Genomic DNA, 12,186 nt, shown 5'->3' with positions numbered 1-12,186 from the left:
CAACAGGCTTTGAACTATACATACAATACTGAAGATGGTCTCCTTCAAAGACAAACTTATGTTAGTTCTTATGTTAGTTCATGTTAGTTCTGACTTTGAACAGAATCTCAGATAGTTACATTTAATGCTCATAGTCACTTAGTAGAATAGATATCTCTATTTGACCCCATCATCCAGCTATGTTTATAATCAATGGAGGAAAGTAAGACATCCTGAGGACATAAGTTATCACAGAGTAACTGTTTTACATAGCTCAACTGAGTTGTGCTCTAAAAGTCCCTACATGAACCAACTGGAAGCGTTTCTGATGGTAATCCCACACTGTGTATGTATTTATATAAGGTGATAGAAAACCATGCCATAATTCGCTGTGCTTCACACAGAATATAGAATGTAAGCACGCATGTAAACCTTAAGACATTGTGTCAGGTAGTGGAGTAAGCATGTTATATTTAAGCTCACCCTCCTACCCATTGGCTATCCAAATTCATATTACAACTCTACTCTAGGAATCTTTCAGCATTTATTTCAAATTATTATGAGAAATTTTTCTGCCTAAGTAGCATTTCTTCCTTATATTGTAGCAGTGGTTGCTTTAAAGCAGCCATGATGCTTTCAAAGTCAGTCTGGCCTACCACTGAGTATTATTTCTGATGAGTAAGCTAATATACTGAAGGGGGGTGGGAAATGAAACTGGGAGAAAAAAAAAAAAAAAAAAACATGCAATATTATTCATAGAATATATTAAAAAACAACAACAACAACAACAACATACATTATCTTTGTTCATTTTCTAAGAAGAGATTTGCTCTGACATCTGACTACTTCAGTCTAGTTCAAAACCATATTATTGCTATTGCCAATTAACAAGAGCTTCAGAGGAAAAGACAAACAGAATGGGTTCAGGTTATCTGCTGCACAGGAAGCTATCCATTGTCCATATTTCAGGAAATGTGATAATCTTTTGTGGTCACCCCATCCAAACATCTTTCCAATAGCCTAGTATTCTGGTGCATGTCTCCTGCACAAAACAGAATCACACAGAATCACAGAATTTCTAGATTGGAAGAGACCTCAAGATCATCGAGTCCAACCTCTGACCTAACGCTAACAGTCCCCACTAAACCATATCCCTAAGCTCTACATCTAAACGTCTTTTAAAGACTTCCAGGGATGGTGACTCCACCACTTCCCTGGGCAGCCTGTTCCAATGTCTAACAACCCTTTCGCTAAAGAAGTTCTTCCTAACATCCAACCTAAAACTCCCCTGGCACAACTTAAGCCCATTCCCCCTCGTCCTGTCACCAGGCACGTGGGAGAATAGACCAACCCCCACCTCGCTACATTTGAGTCACTTCAAAGAACTTTCAACTCTGTGCTGAAGTTTTTCAAGCACATAGAAAAATATTCCCATTTCTGATGCTCTTGCTGTCCAGCTTAATGCCTCACACATACAAAGAACAGAGATGCTAAGACATGCAGATCTGTGATACTTCATACACTGGGTACAGCCAAATGCCTTTTTGGCAAGTCAGGTTCAACTGGCAGTGAACTGCAGTTAGGAATTCAATGTGGTCTATACAGTCAGGCCATGAAGCTTCATAAATGCAGAATTATGTCTCAGCCTTTGATTGAAATGATGGGAACTACACATATTCAACATATCTATATGTCAGCGTCACAAATTTTAAAGCTAATTCTGTGCTATTAAAAAAAATAAAAATAGAACTCTTGTCCTTTATTGTAAATCTGGCCACATAGTCACCCACTGTAATACAGAGTGCTAAAAGAAATATTTTATAAACAAAATATTTTTATTAGACTAGTACATGGATTATTTTAAATCAAGAATTAAAATACAGTCGGTATTATACTTTTGTTACAGTTCATTTAACTAAAGTCAAAGTTACTGATGATCAGCTTCAGTAGGTAAAATTTATCTGAAAGAAAGGTGTTTAAAAATATAGATGGAATTTCTTTTTCTCTTTTTTATTTAGTGTGTTTTGGCAATATAATTTAAACTAGATAACTTATCTAATAGAGCATATCACTAAGCAAAACCAGAACTTACTTAACTAGAACTGAATACAGACTGTTTTATTGATCTATTTCTGCTTCTGATCTGAAAATGATCCTATTATTATTTTTCCATTTCCATAAGTAAAATTATCTTCTCCTGCTTTTCTCTAATACCTCCATCCAAGAAAACCATCTTGTGTATTTAGAGTTATTCCAGATACGTAGTCCTGTTTTTTTGATAATTACTTCTAAGAAGACTCCCAGTGGAGAAATCTCTCATGTTGATTCTTCTTGTTTTATAGCAGCATCATAATAACATTGTCCCGACTGGAAACCAGTAGTCACATCCAGTCTGGTACAGTTCTCAACAGTGGAAAAAAGTGTACTTAGGTGTGGCCTTTGCAGACCACAATATCACCTGAGCATTCAGCTACAGCATTTTTTTTCATAGATCGTAAATATGAGGAAATAACTGGCCAAGTGCAAAAGAAGGAACAGACTCTTCTAAAACGAGAGACCTTTTATACAATGAGTGGGTTCATTCATAGAAGCATCCTAGAATGATGCAATGGTAAGAGAATATAAACCTCAACTTACATTAAAAAATGGTATGTACATCCTGGTATGTACATCCTTCAAGTCCATAGACAAAATTGTGAATTATTAATATTTGCTACTTTAAATCATAGCTATGTCAGAAACATTATTCTGACCCCAGTTCTATTAGCCTGATGCTGTGCAAACAATGGAGTTATACTGCCAGTACTTTCAGATGCTGTTGTAAACAAAGTTAATGCTTTTGTATCAGACAGTATGGTTATAATGGATGGCTTCATCTAAGTTATCTTTTCTGTTCTTATCAGGGATCCATCTAACCTTTTGGACACATTTCTACTTTTATTTAATATTCTGGTCAGGATCCAAGATCTTCATTTTTTTTTTCTCCTCTCAATTTTATGTTACAAGGAATCTTATCAGCAGTGTTCTGCTCATCAGCTAAACAACAGTGACTGTTTTCATACTCTCCCAAAGGCAAAATAAGATCTTAACTTAGGCCTCTTCCTTCAGTATCAAAGGTGTGTCCAGCCAGTCCTGCTGTCTCATACTACATCTGGCCACTCACCGTGTCACTGTAATTGGATCACTTGTGGCTCATGCCCGTTTCCTCATAGGTATGGGTGGAGCCTCTCTTCTACTCAATGATCCTAGTGTTTCAAAGGTCTTGGCTCAACAACACGAAGGACATGAGTGGCTCTACCCTTTTTAAGGATTAATTTGATGACAGGGTTTCAAACTTGTATGAATACTTCCATCTACTTAAATGTAGGAGAAATGTTATGATGGAGCCCTTTGCCAAGTAATTTAACCCAGATTAATAACACCCTCCTCTAAACTGAATCTGTCACTCTTTGTGAAGCTTTCCTAATTACATCAATTTAAATTCATGTAAAGTTAAACAAAAGTACCGTTCTTGTATACACGATTCCTTCCACTTCCCCTTTTTCTGGTAGGGTTCGGTACTCTTTGCTGACCTTTCTTTACAGCCAACGTGCCAGGCCATCTTCTGCCAGCTCCTCAATATTCCTGTTCTTGAAAGGTTTGTCATAGCTTTATTCTAAAATATTAAGTTTGATTACTCACATGTTATCAGATATTCAGCCCTATTTATGTATAGCAAAAAGGTTCTGAAAAAGGCAGGTTTTCCAAGTGTGTACATTTCCATTTAATACATTTGTATTTGAGGAAATTTTTCTCATCTGTTTTGTAGTATAAATAAGAAGTACAACAAAATTAAGTTATTAAGGTAATAATCTGGGAAAGAGAAATATCAGTGTTTTACAGGGTCATCTCTAAAACATCTCGTTTTAGATGTTCCACTATCCACTAGATGCACCCAGTGTTACAAACAGCGCATACACTTTATGAAACCGTATACCTTACTGTAACACATATCATTTTCCAAGTTCCTGGAAGAGAGTTATGAAAATCATTTATAAACTAAGTCATACTTCCTCCAAGTAAATCACATGACATACATGTAGAAACTGGATTAAGGAGGGATTGTATAGCAGTGCTTGATATTAAAACTGACAAAAAAAAATCACTGATCCTGCAGCTGACTCTGAGCAGTCATCTACCTGAGCAAGACCAAGAAGTCTGATAAAAATTAACTAAAAAAATCAGACAGCACAATGATATGAGCTGTTAAAGAGCTTGACAGAACAGTAAGATCATTGAAAGTATCCCTGTTATATCAATTACATTCCAACAAAAACTTGTCTTGTAATCTGAATTACACATATGCTGCCTATTTGTATAAACACCATGATAATATGAAGTAAAACCTTATCTATGAAGTCCCTCTGATAAATGGTCCCCTTTACAAATACAAGTTCTATGTACATTTAAATATTTTTGGCAAGAGGTACTGATTCGGTAAACGAAAAGTCACTGCAAATTCTGAAAAAAAACGCTAAAACTTGAAAACTTAAACTTGAAAAGGGATCAGAGGTAATCGTTTCCTAGTAATCTGCTACATAATAAATTCTGGTTTTAGAAATAGCAAAGTTCACTTCAGTTTCTGAAATAAGCTGCAGATCAATTGAGACCTTTTACTAGCTTGTACAACACTCTCACTTTCATGTTCACACTGCAAACAGGGCTTGAACCGAGGTTTCTGCTGAACTTACAAGTCAGCAAAGCATGTGAAAGGTCACAACATCCAACTTCTATTTTCCAGTATAAAACAAGGGACTAGGAACTTTGGTCAGAGACAAGTATGTTTTAGCCCATCTGCTGAAATGGTTTTCAGACACAGGCAGTTATCTTAAATTAACTGCACTCGCGTCCTTTATATTAATCTAATACTCTTGTTTCTATCCTGTTTCACTGACAGCTGTGCTCCTGCTCGCCCACCTGCTGTATAAGCAAGCGTAACATACATGAGTTTAAAATCCTAGGGTCAAACTTTTAACATGAGGATGGGTCAGGAGCTCGGTGTTGTCAGACCATCTGCTGGGTCTGTCAGCATGCCCCATTACTACTGACCGCGTGCTCATTTCCTAACTTGGCATTAATGTTGCGCTCCATCTTCTGTAAAACTGCCGGAAGGTCGAGAACGGAAGAAATGACATAGTGAGGTACCGGGGAGCTATCTGCGGGGGTTGCCATCGTTTTGTTTAGCCAGACAGTCGCCTTCAGGCCAGCGTTGAGGCCCCCCTGAATATCGGTGTCGAGCGAGTCACCGACCATGACGCACTCGGCGGGCTGCACCCCCAGGAGGTCGCAGCAGTAATGAAATATGGACGGCGCCGGCTTCTCCTCCTTCTGCTCTCCTCCCACGACGATGGCATCGAAGTAGGGCTGGCAGGCACAGGCTTCGATCTTCTCCCTCTGCGTCTGCCGGTCCCCGTTGGTCAGCAGCAGCAGGCGGACGGCTTTCCGCAGCTCCGTCAGCATGCCTCGCGTCTCCTCGGCCAGGGTGAGGTGCCGGAGCCGGGTGCTTTTCCACAAGAAGTAGCACTCGGCGGCCAGGCTGCGGTTCGCCTCCCCGCCGATGGTTTCGCGGATCGCCTCCTCCCAGTGCGAGATGCGCAGCTCGGTGATGCAGGTCCTGGCGGGGTCGTGGCACTCCTTCAGCAGCTTCGCCTGCACCTTCTCGCAGATGGCGCGGGCTTGGCCCTCCCCGCAGCGGTGCCGGCACCGCAGCGCCTTCACCACCTGCAACCGACAGCACACCCGTGGCACCCGGCCCGAGCCGAGCCGGGAGGGAAGGGAAGGGGAAAAGGGGACGCGGGGAGCCCCGTCCTGCCCGGCCTTAGGGCTCGGGGCCGGGGTAATACCTCCTCGATGGCGCGGCGCCCGGCCGCCGCCGTGTCGACCAGCGTGTTGTCCAGGTCGAAGAACACCGCCTTCACGCCGGGCGCTCCCATGGCACCGCTGCACACTCGCCCAGCACGGACACGGGGCTCCCGGCAGATCCTCCCCTTCCTTTTTTTTTCCCCTTCCCTTCCTCTCCCTTCCCCGCCCCTCGCCGCCGCAGGGCGGAGCCGCATGAGGGGCGCGGAGCGGCCGTCCCGTCCCGTCCCTCACAGCAGCCGCCAGCGCCGCTCACCTTTTTTTTTTTTTTTTTCCCTTTTAAGAAATGTTGGCGCTTGTGAGAAGCGACCTGCAGGGAGGAGGAAGAGGTGCAACAGGCAAGAGATGCCCTCAGGTCGGCTGGCAGCACAGCATCTCTCCGGAGAGGCAGCGTCCTTCTGGAGAGACACCTGCTGGCAAGGACAGCCACAGTCCCTTCCACAGCATCGCAATTTATTCGAGATAAAGCCAAAGCCAGTTACTTCAGTATAAATACTTTGGTATTTGGGGTATAACATTAGAGTATTTGAAATTCCAAAGGTCCATGTTTTCTAGAACAAACAAATCCCAAAAGGCATGAAAGAACAAATTTTACAGTTGCATGCACCGACTGCTGTTTAGGAACAGGTCCTTTACCACTGGGTAGGCTTGATCAGTCAGGTAATACTCTGTTGTTTTTTGATAAAAAGTTTTGATAAACAGAGTTTATCTTTTCAGCCAGCAAGTTTTGTTGATTGGTTTCTGCTAATACTGCTGATATCAATTAGACATTAACAATTCACAAAGCTGGAGGACACTTTGTATCTTACCAGAGAAACTGGAAGTTCACTCCAAGTCACTCGAAGTTTGGAAAACTGCACCTTAGTCAACAACCTGCTCGTCAAGCGAAAGATGCTGTGTCACACAATACATGGGGCCAAAAAAAACAAAACAAACAAAAATCCCAGACTGACCAACCAAAAGACCATGCCAAAGAGCTTGGCAATTAAAACTACAGAAAGCAATATTTAAAGAAAGGGATTCTGAAAAGAAACAGATACGTCTGAGGATCCTGTAGTTAAAGAAACAGAAGTAGTTTTAATTAAATTTAAGAGGCAAAACCTTAAGAATAATTGCTGTCCTATAATAGGTTTCTTACCCAAGGTGAGTGTTTGGAGATGACATGTTTGAAGTCTTGGATGTTCAGAAAGTCAGAAGAGGTGGCACATCATGCTTTGTAGGGGATATGAGCATGCTGACAGGCTAATCAGAGAGGGAGAAGGGCTACTAAAATATATTTGTGTGTATTTGGGAAAAGCTCGGTTGGTACATTGCTGTACCCTGCTGTCCATAAGTCGAATGATGGTGTGCAATTCATTTTAATTTACCCTGAATGCTGTAAATGTACTCAACACAGAAAAAGCAGTAACTAAATTCATGCTTGTAGTCAAGTAGTATCTGCAAGAGGGAGTATGTGATACTTCTGGGAATAGCATATTATTTTTTGCAAGTTTCACCTAATGTGTAGTTAATCTGGCAGTGACAGCCACTGTATTCATAGACAATGTAGAAGAGGATGGGAATCAAGTCACAGAGTTCAAGGACTGGCTAAATCAGAGTTGTTCCAAACTTCATGGGATACCAAAAGCCTGTCTATAGTTTTACTAACTCAAAATACAGTTGTTACTGTCAACACAGAACAAAACAAACAAACAAAAAGACTTTTTTATTATTATTATTATGCAGAGGAGTGAGACTAAGAATTCTAAATCAGATCAAAAGGAATATTTAATCTGAGTTAGATTAATAGGTTATTCATCACTGCAGCAATGCACAAAACAAAAGTAGAATTATAAATAGAACCCAGCATCACTGCAGTCTTAAATGAAGAGACACCTAGCTATAACATCTCTTTCAGGAACTTGAAATATTGAGGCAGCTTCTCTGTAAGCATTTTTTTTTTCCTCATCAGAGACAGCCTGAACAGCTGCAGAGCCCCAGGCTACAGTGATTTACTTTCCTCCCCAAGATGTTTTAGAGTTTCTGATTTTTAACAGTTGTCATGAAAAAGCCCCTTCTATAAAAAATGACATAAACTTCTAGCAACATTTTATTTATTTATTTATTTATTTTTCTATAATTAAATGATATCTTGGAAACCAAGCGGTATTCAGTAACCTCATTTTACCCAATAAAATTCTACCTCTTACTTGTGAAGGCTTTGCTTTCCAGGAATCTGAAATCAGGTAGATATGTACATGGTTGAGTTTAGCTGGGGGTCAGCGAAATGACTGTCAAGTTTTAAACACCATGCTTTAATTTTCCACCTGCCTTAGTATAATCTCCTCCTTAATTTGCTTTTGGTTTAAAGGTACAAGAAGGAACCTTGAAGAAATCTATCTGACGAAAAGCTGATTCAAATATTAAAGTTTGTCTTTACTAGATGCTCTGTTGGATTAAGCTGAAACGGTAAATTTAAGCACAATATAGATACAGAAAATATAATTACATACTGGATTCAGCTCTTGAATTTGGCAAAAATAAATATTTTACATTGTCTTGAAATTAAAGGTTGAAAGGTCAGCCAGAGATGTGTAATCATATAAGGCAATTAATTTATATTCTTTAGTCTTTTGATTTGTAAAACAGATTCAGAAGCTGAATTATAGTTGCAAATTAAAAAATGGCTAAGTGGCATATCATTGTGTGAGTACATGCAATAATGGATCAGTTGAGGGGTAGCTAAACAGGATTCAAAACAGAAAACTTTTGTAACCAAGCATAACGTGAAGATGAGATGTGTTTGATTCTTTAATTAAGTAGAGACCATAGCAATAGTCACATTTCAAGATACGTGCATACAACTTAAAAAAAACATCATACATGTACAATGGGTGAGCAATTGGCTGATGGGCAGAGCTCAAAGGTTGTGGTTAATGGGGCCACATCTGGCTGGTGGATGGTCACTAGTGGGGTCCCTCGAGGCTCCATTTGAGTACCAGTCCTCTTCAATGTCTTTATAAATGATTTGGATGTAGGACTAAAAGATGTTTTGAGCAAATCTGCTGACAACACCAAACTTGGAGGAGTTGTGGGCTTGGATGAGGGTGGAAAGGCCTTGCAGAGAGATCTGGACAGATTGCAGAGCTGGGTGATCACCAACCACATGAAGTTTAACAAGGACAAGTGCCAGGTCCTGTACCTGTGACGGGGCAACCCTGGTTTTACATACAGACTGGGCGATGAGACGCTGGAGAGCAACCCTGCGGAGAGGGATCTGGGGGTTGTGGTTGACAGCAAGTTGAATATGAGCCAGCAGTGCGCCCTGGCAGCCAGGAAGGCCAACTGTATCCTGAGGTGCATCAAGCACGGCATTGCTAGTCAGTCGAGGGAGGTGATTGTTGCGCTCTACTCTGTACTGGTGCGGCCTCACCTCAAGTATTGTGTGCAGTTCTGGGCACCACCGTACAAGAAGGACATTAAACTGTTGGAGAGTGTCGAGAGGAAGGCAACGAAGATGGTGAGGGGCCTAGAGGGGAAGACGTATGAGGAGCAGCTGAGGTCACTGGGCCTGTTCAGCCTGGAGAAGAGAAGGCTGAGGGGGGACCTCATCACAGCCTACAACTTCCTCACGAAGGGGAGTGGAGAGGCAGGTGACCTATTCTCTGTAAACACCAGTGATAGGACCTGCGGGAATGGTGTTAAGCTGAGGCAGGGGAAGTTTAGGCTGGACATCAGGATGAGGTTCTTCACTAAGAGGGTGGTCGCACCCTGGAACAGGCTCCCCAGGGATGTAGTCACTGCACCAAGCCTGTCTGAATTTAAGAAGTGGTTGGACTGTGCACTTAGTCACATGGTCTAAACTTTTGGGCAGACCTGTGCGGTGCCAGGAGTTGGACTTGATGATCCTTATGGGTCCCTTCCAACTCGGGGTATTCTATGATTCTACTCTATGATTCTGTATACAATAAGTGATTTTGAGTATTTGAAAAAAGGCAACATACTTATCCAATCAGTGTCAAATCATCTCACTTTATATTACATGTAATATTACAATATTAGTTATGAAGGGAATTGTATTAGTTATGGGAGCTGACATGTATTTTGATGTGACTCTTAAACTTAGTAAGTCCTGACTCTGGAAATATTATTGGAATTCGGTATTATCTGTCATTGGTTTTTAATTATTGGAAGAACACAGAAAAGAGAATGGTGAAGTGCTGTGCTGTGCTATAGCATCAGAGTATATTCCAGAAATTCCATTCTAGAAGAGAAATGTTCTCCTCAACATATGTTTTAGTGTATTATTTAGAATTTATTGAATATGGATTCATTTTTGTCTCCATAAATTTGGCTTTTTTTTTTTTTTTTTAAAGTGGAAGAGGTTTTGCATAACATAGCAGCCCTTTTAATTCCACCCTTGTTGAAAAAAATGGACCATTTTTCATCATTATTGTGTTCCAGTTGTGAAACTAATCTTGTGAAATTAGCTTTATGCTATTGGCCACCATAGCTGTATTTACGCTAACAAACTAAGCAACACCATACAACTTTCCCAGGCACTAGATTGTGATTGTCTCTATGGTTGGCATTAATGCTATAATGGCTCCTGGTGTGATTTTTGTTTCCTAAGTGATTTCCAGATTGGGCTGAGGCCATTTACTAGAGGGAGTTCGGACACAGCCTAATTTGAGGATAAAGAGAATACAATTAAATGGCATGTGGCCAGGACAGCCATTTTCAAGGCCTGTAAGTGTGGTTCCAGGCACCGATCATTTACTGGCATAGCATAGCCAGTATTTTACATGCTTGGAAGTAGACTATGCATGTGTTGGCAGGGTGAGAGTCTTAAAATTTAAGAACAGCAAAGGGTTTTGATTCTCAGTAAGCATTATATTTGAATAAGAGACTGTTAAAGATGAAACATATTCACTTTTTGTATTCCCATTTGAGGTATGGAAAAAGGTTCCAAAGGGCATTTAAAACATTCACCTTACTATGCCTGAATTTAATGTTTTTCTTTAATTCTATCCATTAGTTGACTTGTAATAAAATGTACTACTTTCATTTGATAAACAAAACAGTGTTAGGCATGCTGATTTCACTTACCTTTTACTAAATTAGTTTTACAGAGTTTACATAGAAGAGTGATGAAAAAAAAAAAAAAAAAAGCTGAAAAAGCTGGGAGTCTTTCTGTTTAAGAAGATGCACTGTGTTTCATAGAGTCCTCTGTTCCAGTCAGTGAGCTGTGGATCCCAGGAAATGTGTACCTTTTCAGAAAAGATAAAGGTAATCTTTGTGCTTTCAAAATGGTTTAACAGTTGGTCGAACAGGTTGTACATGTATGCTTGAGTCTTCACTGGAAACTAAATATGCCTTAAAAGATTCGATAAGGTATATTTCTTTACTAGAAGTGTCCAGATATAGAATTGAAGCACTTAAACCACGGATGATTTTTTTTTTTTCCTGTCAATTCACTGTGTGTGGAAAAGTCATGATCACTTCAAAGTAGGACTGCCTGAAAATGCTGGAATTGTACAATGTCCTTGCATGCTTACTTGCAGAACTCACTGGCAGGTTGTTTAACTTCAGACAGCTGTTTGCCTTGCTGTATTTATATGAACACTGTGATTAGCAAATAAGGCAATAAGACCACTCATTAGAGCTTTTTCTATCAGAAATATCTATTTCAGCATGCATTATCTGTGTGTAATCTTATACTTTCAGACACACCTTATTAGTTCCTCATAGGATGGTTTGGGTTGGAAGGAACCTTAAAGACCACCTGGATCTACCCCCCTGCCATAGGCAGGGACACCTCCCACCACACCAGGCTGCCCAAAGCCCCATCCAGCCTGGCCTTGAACACTTCCAGGGATGGGGCATCCACAGCATCTCTGGGCAGCCTGTGCCAGGGTCTCACCACCCTCCTCATAGTGAAAGTTTTCTTCCTAATATCTAATCTAAACCTCCCCTCTTTCACTTTAGAACTGTTGCTGCTTATGACTAATATCATCAATTGTTTGTCTTTTTATGTGCAAGATGATTTTACTTAGAAATCTAATGTTTTGAGTTCTCTGATGTTTTTCTCTGCATCCCCACTGCTAGCTGAATGTGTTCACTTTTGGTCATGTCTGTGCTCTGGGGGAGTAGGTACGCTTAACTGACTTTTTTTTTTTTTAAATCTTAAAAGTTCAGTATGTGCAGTTTGGCATTGTCTCTAGAAGGTGGAAGACCACCTTTGTCAAATCAACACTTGTCAACACAGGAGGAATGTGATGAAGCAGCATGTAAAAAGGTATGCTGATTTTTTGTTTCGTAATTAGTGGT

At 40.5% G+C, this 12,186-nt stretch overlaps 1 protein-coding gene across 1 annotated transcript; it reads right to left on the bottom strand.

The window, feature by feature from the left end:
* Positions 1-703: 703 nt before the first annotated feature.
* Positions 704-5,980, bottom strand: NANP (N-acetylneuraminic acid phosphatase). The gene is made up of 2 exons (XM_082755951.1): positions 5,862-5,980; positions 704-5,739 (listed from the first exon to the last, which is right to left on the bottom strand). Exons 1-2 carry the CDS (start codon positions 5,949-5,951, stop codon positions 5,044-5,046), a joined length of 786 nt encoding a protein of 261 aa, XP_082612077.1. The 5' UTR covers positions 5,952-5,980; the 3' UTR covers positions 704-5,043.
* Between the last annotated feature and the right edge of the window lie 6,206 nt (positions 5,981-12,186).

The sequence above is a fragment of the Aythya marila genome, assembly GCF_965140915.1.
Source record: "Aythya marila genome assembly, chromosome: 3".
NCBI lineage: Eukaryota > Metazoa > Chordata > Aves > Anseriformes > Anatidae > Aythya > Aythya marila.
Note: the sequence above shows the minus strand (reverse complement) of the source record. Positions and strands in the feature narration are given on the sequence as shown.

Excerpts from the sequence above, each read along its gene's own strand:
- NANP (XM_082755951.1), bottom strand. The coding sequence starts at position 5,951 with ATGGGAGCGCCCGGCGTGAAGGCGGTGTTCTTCGACCTGGACAACACG. Across the intron at positions 5,740-5,861 it reads GGCGCCGCGCCATCGAGGAG|GTGGTGAAGGCGCTGCGGTG; the intron begins GTATTACCCCGG and ends TGTCGGTTGCAG.